The sequence below is a fragment of the Lontra canadensis genome, unplaced genomic scaffold (assembly GCF_010015895.1).
Source record: "Lontra canadensis isolate GAN:19392208 unplaced genomic scaffold, GSC_riverotter_1.0 scaffold6, whole genome shotgun sequence".
NCBI lineage: Eukaryota > Metazoa > Chordata > Mammalia > Carnivora > Mustelidae > Lontra > Lontra canadensis.
This window is the reverse complement of record NW_022631000.1, coordinates 2937989-2956527: the sequence shown is the minus strand read 5'-3', so window position 1 is coordinate 2956527 and position 18539 is coordinate 2937989. Positions and strand designations below refer to the sequence as shown.

Below are 18539 nucleotides of genomic sequence, written 5' to 3'. Positions count from 1 at the left end.
CATGTATTTGGATTCTTTCCAAATTTCTTCTTGTGATTGAGTTCTAGCTTCAGAGCCTTGTGGTCTGAAATATGCAGGAAATGATCCCAATCTTTTGATACTGATTGAGACCTGATTTGTGACCCAGGATGTGATCTATTCTAGAGAATGTTCCATGTGCACTAGAGAAGAATGTGTATTCTGTTGCTTTGGGATGGAATGTTCTGTATATATCTATGATGCCCATCTGGTCCAGTGTGTCATTTAAGGGCTTTATTGTGTGCTACGGATCACAGTTTAAGGTAACCCTGAGTTGAGCGCTCTCTCTTCAGCTCCGTCTCTGTAGCCAGCTTCCCTGCTCTAATACCTGCGAGCTCTGTGACACTCAGACACCCCCAATCCTTCTGTGATCCCGTGGGACCTGAGACCACGCTGTCCCTACATGGGCTTCACCCCAGCTTAGCCTCTGGAGCAATTTCCCTCACTGGAGCAGACTTTTAAAAGTTCTGATTTTGGGGGCAGCTGGGTGGCTCAGTGGGTTAACCCTCTGCCTTCAGCTCAGGTCATGATCTCAGGGTCCTGGGATCAAGCCCCGCATCTGGCTCTCTGCTCAGCAGGGAGCCTGCTTTCTCCCCCTCTCTCCCTGCCTGCCTCTCCACCTACTTGTGATCTCTCTCTCTGTTAAATAAATAAATAAAATTTAAAAAAAAAAAAGTTCTGATTTTGGCTCCTTTGCTCCTCCGCTTTCCGGGAGCCGGCCCCTCACCCCGCGGTCCTATCTTCCCATTGCTTTGGATTCACTTCTCCGCAGGTCCTACCTTTCAGAAAGTGATCTATTTTCTATTTCTAGAATTGCTGCTCTTCTCCTCTTCGATCTCCTGTTGGACTTGTATGTGTTTGGAATGATTTGATAAACTATCTAGGTGATCTCCTGCTACCTGGTATCATCTCAGCCTGCTACTTCTCTGCCATCTTGACTCCTCCCTTCATGGTCATTTTTTAAAAATAGAATTTTTCTCAGATTTTCCAGTTTATCCATTTGAGCCTATATTAATCTGCTAGGCTAACATAAGAAAATATCACAGACTGGGTGGCTAAACATCAGAAATTTATTTTCCAATAGTTCTGGAGGCTGAAGTCCAAGATTAAGGTGCCAGTAGGGCTCGTTTCTCTAAGCCTTTTCTCCTTGGTTTATAGATGGTCATCTTCTTGCTGTTTCTTCCTATGACCTTTTTTTCTATATACCCACATTTCTGGTGCTTCTCTTCTTATAAGGATGCCAGTCCTGTTGGATTAAGTCCCTACCCTTACGACCTCATTTAAACTTAATTAACTTTGTAAAGGCCCCATCTCCACGTATAGTTATATTGACAGTGAGGACTTTAATATATGAAATTGGCAGGGGAAGCACAATTCAGTTCATAACATTAGCATTTTAGGATAGCAAATTTTAAGTCATGTTGAATATGTTTTTATGTTACAGATGAGAAAAATTAACCATTTATTCTAACTCGTTCTCAGAGGAAATATTTGTCATTAATAGTAGTTGCTTTAACAGTATTTAAAAATTTGACTGTCATAATACATTTGTTTCTTATACAAAGCACAAAAAACAGAAATAATAAATGAGATAAGATGACTTGTGCTGACATAAAAAGAAAAAAATTGCTTAAGGTTAGAAAATTTGGGGTGTATAGAAAGGTATAGGTGAAATAAATAAATACTCTTTCTCTGTTTCCTTTTTTCTAATGGCAACCACCATTAATGGTTTTTTCCATTTCTTTGAAGAAAAAAATACATGTACCTATATAAATAATAACTTATATATATATATATATATATATAGGTATACATATATATATGTGTGTGTTTAAAGATTTTATTTAAAGATTTTATTTACTCATTTGACAGAGAGAGACACAGCGAGAGAGGGAACACAAGCAGAGGGAGTGGAAGAGGGAGAAGGAAGATTTCCACCGAGCAGGGAGCCCAATACGGGGGTCGATCCCAGGACCTTGGGATCATGACTTGAGTTGAAGGCAGATGCTAAATGACTGAACCACCCAGGCACCCCTATATTATTTTTTAATTGTTATAGAACAGAGATCATGAAATATATACTGTTCTGTGCTTTGTTTTCATTTAATAGATACTAATTTTTTTTCTATTTTAGCACATTTATTTTTTATTTTTGAAGATTTATTTATTGGGTACCTGGGTAGCTCAGTTGGTTAAGCATCTGCCTTTGGCTCAGACCATGATCCCAGAGTCTTGGGATTGACTCCTGGTTTGGGCTCTTTACTCAGAAGGGAGTCTTCTCCCGTATTCTTCTGCCCCTCCCCCAACTCATGCTCTCCTTTTCCCCTACTCTCTCTCTCAAATAAATAAATAAAATCTTAAAAAAAAAAAGATTGATTTATTTATTTAAATTATCTCTTCACTCACAATGGGGCTTAAATTCATAACCCTGAGATTAAGAATTGCATGCTCAGGACGCTTGGGCAGCTCAGTCGTTTAAGCGTCTGCCTTTGGCTCAGGACATGTTCCCAGGGTCCCGGTACTGAGTCCCAAATTGGGTTTTTTGCTCAGTGGGGAGCCTGTTTCTCCCTCTGCCTGCCACTCCCCCTGCTGTGCTCTTTCTCTCTCAAATAAGTAAAATCTTTAAAAAAAAAATCATAAAAAAAAAAAAATCACATGCTCTACTGACTGAGCCATCCAGGTTTCTCTATCTTAACACATTTAGAGCTTCTTCTTTTACTTATTTTTGTTGACTTTGTAGTACTCTAAAAATTCCAATATATCATGATTAAAAACTTTTTTTTAGTAAAATTGACATACAGAATTACATTAGTTGCAGGTATACAACGTAGTGATTCAGCTTCTCTTTATGTTATGCTATGCTCACAAGTGTAGCTACTATCTGTCACCATACATAATTTACTTAGTGAACTATTATCAGTTGATATCACTGGTGTCAGAAGGAGTGTGAGCCCGAGTGGGGGGAGGGGCAGAAGGAGAAGCTGACTTCCCTGCTGAGCAGGGAGCGTGACTGTGGGGCTCAATTCCAGGACCCTGGGATTATGATCTGAGTGGAAGGCAGACACTTAGTCAGCTGAGCCACCCAGGTGCGCTAATACGTGTAATTTTAAACACACACGCACATATACACTGGGTTTTGTGAGTTTATGTTATGTGCATTATGTTTACTGTTTATGTTGGGTTAGTTTTCTTAAGCAGTATCTCACTTAATGTGCTTTTCCTTTACCCCTGGGTCACATATATCTTCCTTTAGGTTTTGGCCTTATAAAGAGGCAGATGTGGAATTCTCGAGATCGCTTTAGGTATTAAGTCATTGTGTTCTAATCTTCTCTTTCTCCTTAACTCTCGATTTCAGCAGTCCCTTTCTTCTGAGAAGCTAACCATTTACTTTCTTCTTTAGTTCCCGCTAACCCACTAAATAAAGCATGGTCTCTCCAGAGACATATTTTTTTCCCCATGCCTAGTTTCCCACCCTAGTTGGATGTCTTCTTAAAGATAGTGATACTTAAGGTTTTGGAAATCTGTATCCTGTTTAAGATTTAAAGTGGCACACGTGTCAGCATTGCTATGCTCTCCTGTTTCTTTAGATTTCACAGTATTTGCTAAATATGCTTCATAGTTTGTAGAGTTTGAGGCTGTTCCAGTATCTTGCTTAATTTTTTCTCTTATGCACCTTTTTTTTAAAGATTTGTTTTTTTTAAAGTGAGCTCTACACCCAATGTGGGACTTGAATTTACAACCCCAAGATTAAGAGTCCCATACTCTACTGACTGAGCCAGCCAGTCACTCCCCTCACACCCTTTTTTAACGTTTGTAGTGGGTTTCTATGAATGACAAAGAGAGAACTCTGTATAGTCTCTAGCAGAATTTTAACCCATTTATTTACTTATTTGTAGGTTTTATTGAGATATAATTACATGAAAAAGGTTCCACAGGTCTTAGGTATGTAATTGGATGAACATTGACTAATGTGACATATGTAACCAATCCTGCTCAAAAATGGTTCCCTAGAATATGAAAAGTGATGTTTGCTGTCCCTTTGTTTCCAAAGGGATAGAGCATTGTCATGAGCCTTGAAAATTCCCTTATCTCCCTTTCCATTGTTATCTTTGTCTGCCGTCCTCACCCCCACTCCACTACTGTCAACCACTTTTCTGATTTCTATTTCTGTAGGGTAGTTTTGCCTGTTCATACAATACTCTTTCGTATTTTGCTTCTTTTGCTCAGTAAAATGTTGAAATCGGTCCCTGTTTTGCATCTATCGGTAGTTTGTTCCTTTTTATTACTAAGTAGTATTTCATTTTGTGGCTATAACACAATTTGTTTATTTAATTCTTCTGTTGATGGACTTTTGGACTTAGTTTTAATTTGCATTTTCCTGATGACTAGTGGTGTTAAGACATTTTCATATGTTGATTGGCTATCATATCTTTTTTGTGAAGTGTGTGTTCAGTTTTTTTGCCCTTTTAAATTAAATTTTATTGAGCATTAATTTATATGCAATTAAATTAATCCATTTTAATTCTTCTTTGAACTTTGACAAATGTATATGCTTTTTCAGCCACCACCATAATAAAAGGGTGTGTGTGTGTCTGTGTGTGTGTATGTGTGTTTGTGTTTTTTTCTTAGTGTGCAGTTCTGAGTTACAGGATCTGTATAGATTCATATAAGTATCCTGACAATGAAGATATTATGCTGTCCCATTACTCCAAAAAATCCCCTGGTGCTGTCTCCTTTGTAATTATACTCTGTTCCGACTTTTAACCCTTGGTAATGTTGTTTTCTGTAGCTATACCTCTACATTTTCCAGAATGTCACATAAAATGGAATCATAGAATGTATAATGTTTTGAGAATGACTTTTTACTTAGCATAATGCCATTGAAATTCATTCATGTTTTTGTGTGTATCAGTAGTATATTCCTCCCATTAAAGGACATATGGGTTGTTTCCAGATTTTGGGCATTAGGAATAGAGTTCCTATAAATGTTTGCATATATGTTTTTTTGTGAGCATAAATTTTAGTTTCTCTGGGTAAATATTTAGGAGTGGGATTCCTGGGTCATATGATAAGTGTATATTAATTGCCAAACTGTTTTCCAGAGTGTTTGTACCATTTTGCATTCTCACCAGCAATGTGTGGAGAGTTCTGGGTGCCCTGTATCTTTCTTAGCATTTGATACTGTCAGTTTATTAATTTTTTTTAGTTAATGGATTTTATTTTTAGAGTAATTTTAGCTTTACAGAAAAACTGAAGGGATAGTACCGGCAATACCCATATGCCCCTCAATTCCCCTTCCCCTATTACTCCCACATAATTTCCTTTATTAATATCTTTGCATCAATGTGGTATATTTGTTACAGTTGATAAGCCAATACTGGTAAGTTATTATTATTTCTTGGATATAATTGACCTATAACATTGTATTAGCTTTAGGTATACAACATAATAATTTGATATATGTATATATTGCAGAATGATTAGCATAGTAAGCTTAGTTAATATCTATTAACACATAGTAATAGTTTTCTTATATATTTCTCAAAGATTTTATTTATTTATTTGACAGTGAGAGAGAGAGAGAGATCATAGGTAGGCAGAGAGGCAGGCAGAGAGAGAGGGGGAAGCAGGCTTCCCGCCGAGCAGAGAGCCCGATGTGGGCCTCCATTCCAGGACCCTGACATCATGACCTGGGCTGAAGGCAGAGCCTTAACCCACTGAGCCACCCAGGTACCCCAGTAATAGTTTTCTTATGATGAAGACTTTTAACATCTCTTAGCAACTTTCAGGTAAATAATCAATATTGTTAAGTAAATCACTATGCTGTATATTACATTCCTGGGACTTATTTATCTTGTAACTTAATGTTTGTACTTTTTGACCCCTTTCACTCACTTTGCCCACTTTCCACCTCTGGCAACTACAAATTTGTTCTTTTTATAAGTTTGGTTTTTTTTTTTTCTTTTTCTTTTTTTTTTTCCTTAGATTCCTCCTGTGAGTGAACTCATACAGTATTTGCTGGTTTTTTTTTTTTTTTTTTTTTGGTCTGACTTATTTCAGTTAGCATTAGGCCCTCAGGGTCCATCCTAAGTTCAAGATTTTTGGTGGCATCTTTAAGCTTTTCCATATATAATATCATGTCACCTGTGAATAGAGACAATTTTACTTCCTTTTGGTTTGGTTGTCTTTTATTTATTTATTTTTTGCCTAATTGCAAGATTTGGTTAGTATTCTGTTAAAGTGGGTAGAGTTGGAATCCTTGTCTTCTTCCTGATTTTAGAGGAAAAACTTTCAGCTTTTCACGATTGAGTATGATAAGCACTGTGCACTATGATATATGACCTTTATTATATTTAGGTACATTCCATATATATTTGCTTCATTGAGAGTTTTTATTAAAGAATGGATGTTGAATTTTGTCAGATGCTTTTTCTGCATCTGTTGAGATGATATGTTTTACTTTTATTTTGTTAATGGGGTGTATCACCTTTACTGATTGGTGGATGTTGAACCTTCCTTGCATCCCTGGAATAAGTCCTATTTGATCATAGTGTATGACTCTTTTGTATGGTTGAATTGGATTTGCTAATATTTTATTGAGGAATTTTGTATCTATTTTCATCAGACATATTGGTCTGTAATTTTCTTCCCTTTTAAAGATTTTATATATTTATTTGAGAGTGTGTGTGAGAGGCAGAGAGAGCATGAGTGGTAGGGAGGAGCATTGGGAAAGGGAGAAGCAGACTCCCTACTGAGCAGGGAGCCAAGTGCGGTGCTCAATCCCAGTTAGGGTGCCAGTTGTAGGGTCCAAATCCTTTGTACCTTAAGCGAAGCTAGGAGTTGTCAGTTCTCTCCTGGTTGTGTTCCATTTTGCTGAGGGTAGTGATTATGGTTAGATTATCTCAGCTTCTCCTGCATGTTTCAATGCTTTGTCTCATTTCTGTGATATTTAGAGGAGTTGTTCAGTTAGTTTCTGGGTTTTTTTCAGAGGGAGTTGTTCCATATGTAACTATAGATTTGGTATGTCTGTGGGAGGAAGTGATTTCAGGCTCCTCGTACATTGTCATTAAATTTTTTTTTTTTTTTTTTTTAGATTTTATTTATTTATTTGAGTGGGAGAGAGAGAACAAGCAGGGGGAACAGCAGAGGGAGAGGGAGAAACAGAATCTCCACTGAGCAAGGAGCCCAATGTGGGGCTTGATCCCCAGACCCTGGGATCATGACCTGAGCTGAAGGCAGATGCTTAACCAGCTGAGCATCCCAGGTCCCCCTACAATGTCATTTTGAACTGGAACTATCCCTGGCAGATTATTGTTAGTTGAAGTCCATAGTTTACATTAGGGTTCACATTTTGTCTAGTATATTCTGTGTTTAGGCAGTGTATAATGGCATGTATCTGCCATTACAATGTGATACAGAATAATTTCACTGTTAAAAAAATCTTTTGTGTTCCACTGATCTTTTTAATAATATTCAGTTTTACTTTTTCTCTAATGTCACATGGAATCATACAGCCTTTTTAGATTGTCTTCTTCCACTTAGCAATATGATTTTACCTTCATTAATGTCTTTTTTTGTGGCTTGATAGCTCGTTTCTTTGAAAAAAAAGAATTTTTTGGGGGGCACCTTGGTGACTCAGTCAGTTAAGCATCCACCTTGTTTGTGGCTTAGGTCATGATCTCAGGGTCCTGAGATCAAGCTCTGCATCAGGCTCCCCACTCAGCAGGGAGTCTGCTTCTTTTCTCCCTCTCCCTCTGCCTTTCTACCTACCCATGCATTCTCTCTATTTTCCTCACAAAAATAAATAAATAAGTCTTTAAAAAAATAAAATTTTTTTACAAGACTATTTCTTAGAGCTTTAGGTTTGCAGCAAATTGAGTAGAAAGTACAGTTTCCATATGTCCCTTGCCTCCACACATGCGCAGCCTATCCCACTGTTCCTTGTTTTTATTGCTGAATAATTTCCATTAAGTGGATGTAGCACAGTTTGTTTACCCATCACCTGTTGAAAGATATCTTGGTTGCTTCCAAGTTTTGGCAATTATGAATAAAACCACAGTAAACATTTATGTGCAAGTTTTTGTGTGGACATGTTTCTGAATTGTTTCACTAAATAACAAGGATTGCCGTTGTTGGATTGTATGTTAAGTGTGTATTTAGTTTTGTCAGGAATTGCTAAACTGTCTTCCAAAATGGTTGTACCATATTGCATTCCCACCTGCATCTAATGGGATTTTCTGATGCTCCACATTCTAGTTGACATTTGGTATTGTCAGTGTTTTGTGTTTTAGCCATCCTAATACATATATAGTGGTATCTTGTTTTAACTTGCAGTTTGTGATGACATATTTTCTTGAGTTTCTTTTCATATGCATATTTGGCAGCTGTGTATCTTCTTTGGTGAGGTATGCCTTCAGATCTTTGGCTCTTCTTTTTTTTTTTTTTCCCCTTAAAGATTTTATTTACTTTTTAGAGAGACAGAGAGAGACCACAAGTAGGCAGAGCAACAGGCAGAGAGGGAGAAGCAGACTCCCCACTGAGCGAGAAGCCCGATACGGGACTCGATCCCAGGACTCTGAGATCATGACCTGAGCTGAAGGCAGTTGCCGAACCAACTGAGCCACCCAGGTGCCCCCTGATCTTTGGCTCTTCTTAAAATTGGATTGTTCTCTTATTTTTGAATTTTAGGAGTCCATTGTATATTTTGGATACCGGTCTTTTTATCAGATATGTGTTTTATAAATTTTTTTTCCTACTTTTTGTGTTATATTTTCATTCCCTTAATGGACCTTTGCAAAACAAAAGTTTTAATTTCAGTGAAGCCCAAATTGTCATTATTTTTTTTTCTTCTTGGATGGTTGTTTAGGTATTATATTTAAGAAGTAATTGCCTAACCCAAGGTCACCTAGGTTTTCGCTGATGTTATCTTTTAGGAGTTTTATAGTTTTGCATTTTAAATTTAGATCTGTTGGCCCATTTTGCATTAATTTTTGTGAAAGGTGTAAGACTTATGTCTCTATTTGTTTCTACATGGATATTAGCACCATTTGTTGAAAATAGTAGCCTTTCTGTATTAAATTGCCATTGTTCCCATGTCATAGATCAGTTGATTTCATTATGCAGATCTATTTCTTAGTGCTTTATTCTGTTCCATTGATCTATTTGTTATTTGTTTTGTAGCTTTATATTAAGTCTTGATGTTGGGACTGTAAGTTTCCTGAGTTTGTTTTTCTTCAACATTGTATTGGCTATTCTGTGTCTTTGTCTTTCTGTTTAAAATTTAGAATCATTTTGTCAACATCCACAAACTAACTTTTTGGGTTATTGATTTGTGTTGACTTTATAGATCAAGTTGGGAAGACAGCATTGGAATATTGAGTCTTCCTATCCATGTACATGAAATGTCTATTTAGATATTTTTTTTTAAAGATTTTATTTATTTGACAGAGATCACAAGTAGGCAGAGAGGCAGGCAGAGAGAGGGGGAAGCAGGCTCCCCACTGAGCAGAGAGCCCAAAATGGGGCTTGATCCCAGGACCCTGAGACCATGACCTGAGCTGAAGGCAGAGGCTTAACTCTCTGAGCTACCCAGACACCTCCTATTTAGATCTTTGATACCTTTTAATACAGTTTTGTGTTTTTTGTCATATAGATTTTATGTGTATTTTATTTGATTTGCACATATATATATATATATATATATATATTTGTGCTAATGTAGATAGTATTTTTTTTAAAGATTTTATTTATTTATTTGAAAGAGAGAGAGACAGCAAGAACAGGAACACAAGCAGGGGGCATGGGAGAGGGAAAGCAGGCTTCCCGCTGAGCAGGGAGCCCGATGTGGGGCTTGATTCCAGGACTGTGGGACCGACCTGAGCCGAAGGCAAACGCTCAATGAATGAGCCACCCAGGCATCCCGATAGTATTGTTTTTAACTTCAGATTCCAATGTTAATTACTTTAAAAGAAAAAGTAATTGACTTTTGTAAAAATATCTTGTTTCCTGCACCATTGCTATAATGGCTTATTTGTTGAAGGAGTTGATTTTTTTTTTTTAATTGATTCTTTGGGATTTTCTACATAGACAGTTATGTCACCTTAAATAAAAGTTTTATTTTTTTCTCCCAATCTGTATTTTTATTTCCTTTACTTATCTTAAAGCATTATCTAGGACTTCCAGTATGAAGTTGAAGAGGAGTGTTGAAAGGATACATCCTTGCTTTGTTTTTGATGTGGAAGCATCTGGTTTCTCACCATTAAGTATATTTTCTGTAGGTTTACTGTAGATGTTCTTTATTAGATTGAGAACATTCCCCTCTATTGCTACTTTGCTGGAATTCTCTTTAAAAAAATCATAAATGGCTTTTAGAGTTTATCATATGCTTTTTTCTGTATCTATTGATATGAGCATTGGATTTTTCTTATTTAGCTTGTTGACATCAATGAATTTTCCAATCCATTATCCAGCATTACATATTTGAAATAAATCCTGCTTGTTCATGATGTATAATTATTTTTGTCCGTTGTTGGATTTGATACTTTTGAGATTTCTGCATCTATATTTCTAAGAGAGATTGTATAGTTTCACTATCTTATATTTTTCTAGTTTTGATGTTAAGATAATGCTGTCCTCATAGAACGACTTTGGAAATGTTCCTCTGCTTCTGTTTTCTGGAAGAAGTTGTTGAGAATTGGTGTAAGTGGTTTCTTTAAATGTTTGGTAGACTTAACCAGTGAGCCAGTTTGGGCCCAGTGCTTTCTGTTTTAGACGGTGTTAAATATTGATTCAATTTCTTTAATAGATATGAGCCTATTCAGATTATGTAATTCTCATTGTGTAAGTTTTGGTAGATTTTGTCTTCAAGGTATTGGCTCATTTCATCTGGGTTATCATATATGTGAGAGTAGAATTGTTTATAGCATTTCTTTATTATTTTTATATAGCGTGCATGGGATTAGTAGTGATTACCTCTCTTTCATTTCTCATATTAGTACTTAGTGTTTTCTTTTTTTTTCCTTAGTTAACCTGGGTTGAGTTTTGTCAATTTTATTGGTTTTGTTAAGAAACAACTTTTGGTTTTGAAAGTTTTTCTCTATTGATTTCTTGTTTTCAATTTCATCAATTTCTGTTTTATTTTTCATTTTATCTCCTACTTTGGAATTAATTTGCTTTTTGTTTTTTAGTTTCCAAAGCTAGAAGTTTAGCTTATTTATTTTAGAATTGTCTCTTTTTTTAAATTTTATTTTTTAAGATTTTATTTTTCTGTTTTTAATTTTCTTAAAGTTTTTTTATTAATTATTTTTATTATTATATAATGTATTATTTGCCCCAGGGGTACAGGTCTGTGAATTGTCATGCTTACACATCTCATAGCACTCACCGTATCACATTCCCCCAAGGTCCATAATCCAACAACCCTCTCCCTACCCCTGCCAGCAACCCTCAGTTTGTTTTGTGAGATTAAGAATCTTTTATGGTTTGTCTCCCTCCTGATCCCATCTTATTTCATTTTTTTCCCCTACCCCCCACTACTCCCCACCCTGCTTCTCAAATTCCTCATATCAGAGAGATCATATGATAATTGTCTTCCTCTGATTGACTTATTTTGCTCAGCATAATACCCCCTAGTTCCATCCATGTCATTGCAAATGGCAAGATTTTTCTTTTGATGGCTGCATAGTATTCCATTGTATATATATATATATACCACCTCTTCTTTATCCATTCATCTGTTGATGGACATCTAGATTCTTTCCATAGTTTGGCTATTGTGGACATTGCTGCTATAAACATTGGGGTGCACGTGTCCCTTCAGATCACTACATTTGTATCTTTAGGGTAAATACCCAGTAGTGCAATTGCTGAGTTATAGGGTAGCTCTATGTTCAACTTTTTGAGGAACCTCCATACTGTTTTCCAGAGTGGCTGTACCAGCTTGCATTCCCACCATAAGATTTTATTTTATTATTTATTTGAGAGAGAGCAAGAGAGAGTGCATACGAAGGGGGGCAGGGCAGAGGGAGAAGCAGACTCCCCACTGAGTAGAGAGTCCAATGTGGGACTTGATCCTAGGACCCTGGGATCATGACCTGAGCTGAGGGCAGCTGCATAGTCGACTGAGCCACCTGGGCTCCCCAAATTGTCTCTTCTTTTAAAATAGATATAGCCAATGCAATAAATTCCCCTCTTAGTGTACAAGTTTGAGAAGAATGTATATTCTCTTAATTTTTTAACTTTGGAAACCAAGTGCCTAGCATGTAGTAGGCACTCAGTATAATTTATTGAGTCAATTTTTAAATTAAATTAAGTTTTTTTTGTGTGTGTTCCAAAATTCATTGTTGATGCACTACAAGTATTCATAAATGTTAATTGGATACAGTTGATTGATGGTGTTGTTCAGTTTAACACTGTCCTTACTATTTCCTGCTTTCTGCCTGCTGGATCTGTTTCTGATGGAGTGGTATTGAAGTCTTCAGTTGTAATTGTTGATTCTTTTATTTGTTTTTGTATTTTTATCAATTTTTGCCTTATGTATTTTGGTGCTTTATTATTGAGCACATAGATATTAAAGATTGTTATATCTTCTTGGAGAATTGACCCTTTTTATCATTATGTAGTATTTCTCTTTATCCCTCCATCCCTCTAAATTGATAATTTTTCTTTTTCTGGAGTTTGTTGAGTCTGAAATCAGTATAACTACTCTATCTTTCTTTTCATCTGTGTTAGAATGGCATATCTGTATCCCTTGACTTTTCATATTGTGTTTGGTGTATAGTGGGTCTTTTTTTTTTTTTTGGGATTCATCTTTGAATATTAAACCACCTTTCTGCCCTAGAATAAACCCTAACTGCTTGTATTGTATTATTCTTTTCATGTATTACTTGTTTTGATCTGCTAATTTTTTTGTTGAGTGTTTTTTTGTGTTTATTGGAGATGTTGGTTTTTAGTTTTTTTCTTCTGGTAGTGCCATTCTATGGATTCATTATCAATGCAATACTTACATTATAGAATGAATGGGGAATTGTTCACTTCTAGTTAATGGAATAGAGAGTATTGCATTCATTTTCTTACTGAAATGTCTAATTTGCTAGGAAAACTCTCAGGGCCTTTAGAGGCTAGGAGTTAATGGAAGGGATGGTGGCAAGCTGTGTTTATAAAATGGTAGCAGAAAGGATATGTGTGGCCTAACTGTTCTATGTCTTTACTTTGGTTGTGGTTACACAGATGTGCACATATGATAAAATAGCACTGAACTAAAAATGCACACATACACAAATGTTTGCATATAAAACAGGTGAAATCTTAATAAAGTCATAAATTGTCTCATCGTTAATTTCCTGGTTATATATTTTCCTGTAGTCATGTAGGTTGTTTGGGGAAAACACTGGGGAAAAGTGGTTGAAGAGTATACAGGATTCTCCAGACCTTCCCCCATAATTCATCCAGTGGCTCAATAGATACTGGTTAGCAAATAATTTCAGTTTATTTTTTTTATAAGTGTTTTCATTGTTGGCATTACATGTTGCTTACTTTGGAAACTGCATGAAGAGTCAATAGAATTGAAATTCTGATATAAAGTTAAATCCAGACCAATAATCTCAATTGGTTGGAAAGTCATCATACATTTTTATTACAATAAGCTGTGATGGGGTAAGTAGTTGTAAACAAAGTCAGCATTTTCCTCAAGATACAACTTTGGTCCCTTTTTAGTATCTAAGGAAGCACTCCGTTGAGATTGTGAATCCCACACCACTTAGAATGCATGTGGAGTTGATTTTGTCCAAGAAAAATTTTAGTAGTTATTGTGGGCCATTTTATTTTATTTTATTTTTTGGCCATTTTATTTTCATTAGCATAATATTTTATTTTAGTGTCCTTGTTAGAATGAGAGGGATAAGTTTATGTTACTGAATGCTTTGATCCTGTCTGTGAACAAAGTTTTTTTTTTTTTTCCTTCTAAAAGCCTTTTATATATATATATATATATATATATATATATTTTTTTTTTTTTTTTTTTTTTTTTTTTTTTGCCTTTTATATATTTAAAATAAAATTCATGATATCTTAACTTTCCTATTTGTGGTCAGGTAGCTTTCAGATTATGTATGGAAATAAATTCCCATTCAAAATCAGTTTGTAGGAGAATTCTTTGTTATCTGATTTTTATTTTTCAGAGATAGCATATAATAGGTTCATAGACTAAAAGAAAAACAAATCATAACTGTCAAAAATACAAATTATTAACCCAGCCTACAATTCTTAACTAATTTTTTAAAAAGAAAAAATATGTAAATATTTTAATGTGATATTAACTCTAAGGAACAAATGATCAAAGTCTAAGTGAATTTTATTTTCATTTGCTAACATCTGTGCATACACTTCAGGTTACCCTTGGTTATGGTAGGATTCAAGAATTTAGAGTTAATGACATTTTAATAAATCTCCCTCCTATTAAAGTTATCTCTAGTTTGCCTCCATGAGTTCATCTTATTTTTGTAATAGTTCAAAACTCTCATTCTTTTTTGCCTCTTCTTTGGTGGGAATATTTTTGTTGTTTTCTCGGTACAGAATCTGAGGCTCTGTAAAGACTCTGAAAGACTAGTACTTTTATCATTTTGTATAAAAAGGCAAACCTGATTATGGTATTATGAGTGGGGTACAAACAATTCAATAACATAAAATGTGAAGGTTGCATTTTTTAAAAAAGATTTTATTTATTTATTTGACAAACAGAGATCACAAGTAGGCAGAGAGACAGAGAGAGAGAGAGGGGGAAGCAAGCTCCCTGCCGAGCAGAGAGCCTGATGCGGGGCTCCATCCCAGGACCCTGGGATCATGGCCCAAGCCAAAGGCAGAGTCTTTAACCCACTGAGCCACCCAGGTGTCCTATGAAGGTTGCATTTACTGTGAGATTAGTGGACCACTTCCAGGGAACTGGTTGGCCAGTAATTCTGAGAGTTCAACCCTTAAGCCAAATCATTCCCAGTACTGGTTGCAGGTGGATATAAACAGATATTATTATTATTATGAGAATTATGAGAAGCGTGGGTATTAAGGAGAGCATGTATTGCATGGAGCACTGGGTGTGGTACATAAACAATGAATCTTGGAACACTGAAAAAAATTAAATAAAAAAAGTGTTGTCAGTAATAGAGATATGCAAAGCTTATAATGGTTTGTAGAAGAGATTGATTTACTTTGCTAGAGGTGAGAAAGGTTTCTTGGTGATACTAGAATTGGGGCTTACTGGACAAAGAGAACTAGGGAGGGTAAAGCATATTCTAGTAAGGAAACATGTCCAAGGATGAAACTGCATAGCACTTTCAGGGAACTACGGATAGTTTAGTATTGTCAGAATAAAAAATGCATGGGAAGCAGAAGTGAGAAATGAAAACACAATTATTATTTTCCTTCTTTAGGTAGTCAGAAGCACTTAAGAATTTAAGCAGAAGAGTGACATCAGATTTGATTTTTTGAAAGATTTAGCTTTCATGATGGAGCAGATGCTAGATTACAGGTTAAGTGACCATTGGCAGGAAATCCCATTAGGATAACATTGTAAGAGTCCTGGTCAGAAATAAAAAGAGGCAGAACTAAGACAGTGATAGTGAAAATCGAGAGAAGATGTAGTTTTCATCTTGTTATATTGATAGATTTACATTTTGTAGTGAAATGAGAGTGACAAATGTGTTTAAGTTGATATCATGATGGGGGCATTTCTGAGAATTTGTCTAATTTAGAATTAAAGTGTTGGGAGGAACATGGGCTTTTATGGGAGACAGACTTGGGTTCATTGGGCAAAAACTTCACTTTCCTTTGATAAAATGTGTTTTATACCATGGAGGACTATGGTGATAATGAGATAACATAATTTCTAGAGAATTAAAAAAGGTGTTTATCAAGGGCTGTCATGTTCAAGACAGTGGTTTGTTTTTCATTACTTAAAATTTTTTTATTTTTTAAAAATTTATTTTTTAAATTGTGGTAAAATATACATAACATAAAATTTATCATTTTAACCATTTTTAAGGTTAAATTGTTGTGCAACCATTACCACCATCCATCTCCAGAACTCTTTATATCTTGCAAACCTGAAACACTACCTATTAAACAATACTCCATTTCCCCCCCTTCCGGCCCCAGGCAACCATCATTTTACTTTCTATCTGTATGAATTTGACTATTTTAGATATTTCATATAACTTGAATCATATAGTATCTGTCTTTTTGTTACTGACTTATTTTCACATCGTATAATGTCCTTGTGTTGGGAAAAACTGAGTTTTCCTCCTTTGTTTCTCATTTACTCTTACACTACTATCATATTTACAATACTTTGACACCAGATATGTGTGGGTTTTCCCCTACCAAGCAATGCTCTGTGACACCAGCTGGGTATTCTATAATTTAATTCAGTTATGACACTACTTGAAAATAATGTCAGACCCCACAAGTTAAGGGCTTGGTCCCATAAGAATGCTTCCATCCTACTTCAGATGCCAGCCAGAAGTCAAGCTGTCACCTGTGCTTGTGATCGAGTGGCTATAAATCTGGTTTTCCCAGCTACCCCATCAGGTTTGATTACTTTATGCTAGAGCTGCTGGGAGAACTCAGGAAAATGCTTACAATTGAACAGCTAGATGAAGAGATAACACAGGATGAGGTCTGGGAGGGTCTCCAGTGCAGAAGCCTCTGTCCTTGTGCAGTTCACGGGTGTGGTATGTGGATGTGTTCACCAACCTGAAATTACTCTGAACCCCATACTGTTGGGATTTTTATGGAAGCTTCCTCATGTGGGTATAACTTATTAAGTCTGTTTTCAGCTCTTTCCCCCTCTCTAGAGAATGGAGGGTGGGGCTAAAAATTCCAAATTTCTAATTATGGCTTAGTCTTTCTGGGGACCAGCCCTCATCCAGGAGCCTTCCAGGAGCCCACCCAGAATAACTTCTTTAGTACAAAAGACACTCCTATCACCCAAGAAATTACAAGGGTTTCAGGAGGCCTATGTTAGGAATGGGGATCAAAGATCAAATATTATAACAAAAGATCCTCCTATCAGTCCAGGAAATTGTAAGGGTTTTAGGAGCTCTGTGCCAGGAAATGGGGGCAGAGACCAATATATATATTTTTTGTTCTCCGACAGTCATCAAGGGTCATTCATGTTGTGGCATGTGTCAAATTTAACTCTTTAAGACTGAATAAAAAAAGACCGAACAATATTTCATTGTATCCATTTTTCTTTTTACTGATGGGATACTTGAATCACTTCTACCTTTTAACTTTTGTGAGTAGTGCTGCTATAAGCACAGGTGTACAAATCTCTTTAAGGAAAACAGTGTTTTAAACTTAATACATATGAGTCATCTTCTGTCCTTGTGAGATAGTTACTATTATGTCCATTTTAATGATAAGGAAACTAATGGAAAGAAGGAAACAAATGCAGAGAAGATAAATAATTTACTTGTCTAGATTCATATTCTTTTGTATTAAATAATTTTAACTTTTGGGTCTAGTCAGATTAAATCTAAACCCTCTTAGTAAGATGTGTGACTCTTTCCTAAAATTTTCCGTTTAGCAATTCATAGGGAACCAGTTGTAATCCCTTCCAGTTTTTATAAATGCAACTTCAAAATCACAGACCCCATTTAACTTGGCATATAATAATTTTTATTTCCTTTTGTCTTACAAAATTATATGATTATGTAAGCTTTGGAGCCTCAAAATGTTGCATTTCCTAACTAAACTTACCTTGACATTTTAGAATATCTTCCTTCTATTTTTTTGGTGGACTTATATTTCTGTACTAGCCAGGGGTATTGTATTTCTGTACAAAAGAGCCAGGGGGTTTTGTAGATTGCACTTTTTTTCTTTTGTGCCCTATTTGGCTGTTTATCTTGAATTTCTAAATAAAAACAAATTTAAGTGCCTTGTAATTGTTATATTGTCATACTTAGTATTAAATTCCATTTTTTCCCCCCCAGTGGAAAAGAAGCCTAAGAAATAAGGTCCTATCTCTAGACCATAAAAGTAGAAAAGGTGTCCGTGGACGTCCTATCACTTCTAAAACATCACCAGAAAGGTAAGATAATGTGTGTATGACATAAGATGGGCTTATATTGTGTATAATTAGTGTGACCATGGGTGATTCATCTAACCTCTTTGGGTCTCAGTTACCATTCTTTTGAAATACAAAGACTGAATTCAAGATTCAATTCTGTTTCTCTTCAAGCTTGGACTTTCTGTGATTCTATGTTATTTTAACTCCTTGTTTTTGTGCATTTGGAACATCTTGATAAACTTTAGCTAATAAAACAAGAGTTAAATATAGACTGATTATAATGCTTGATTCATCATTTGTGGTCTGCAGTAAAAAGTATGCTCAACTTAGCAATTCTGGGACTAGTCATAGTGTTAGTGAATTATAGTTATACTAGAATTAAATATATGGGGGATTGTATTACAACTAAAGGAAATTTAGAGCACTTTAGGATTGGACATCTGTTGATTAAAAAGCTGTT

The 18539-nt window shown here is 35.7% G+C and overlaps 1 protein-coding gene across 5 annotated transcripts in view; it reads left to right on the top strand.

Moving 5' to 3' along the window:
- SENP7 (SUMO specific peptidase 7) overlaps positions 1-18539 on the top strand; it is a 168639-nt gene that overhangs the window by 32556 nt on the left and 117544 nt on the right. For all 5 annotated transcript variants that reach the window (XM_032852067.1, XM_032852066.1, XM_032852064.1 and 2 more), the window contains exon 4: positions 18003-18100. In XM_032852067.1, coding sequence (XP_032707958.1) covers positions 18003-18100 — 98 coding nt within the window. The remainder of the gene's footprint in view (positions 1-18002; positions 18101-18539) is intronic.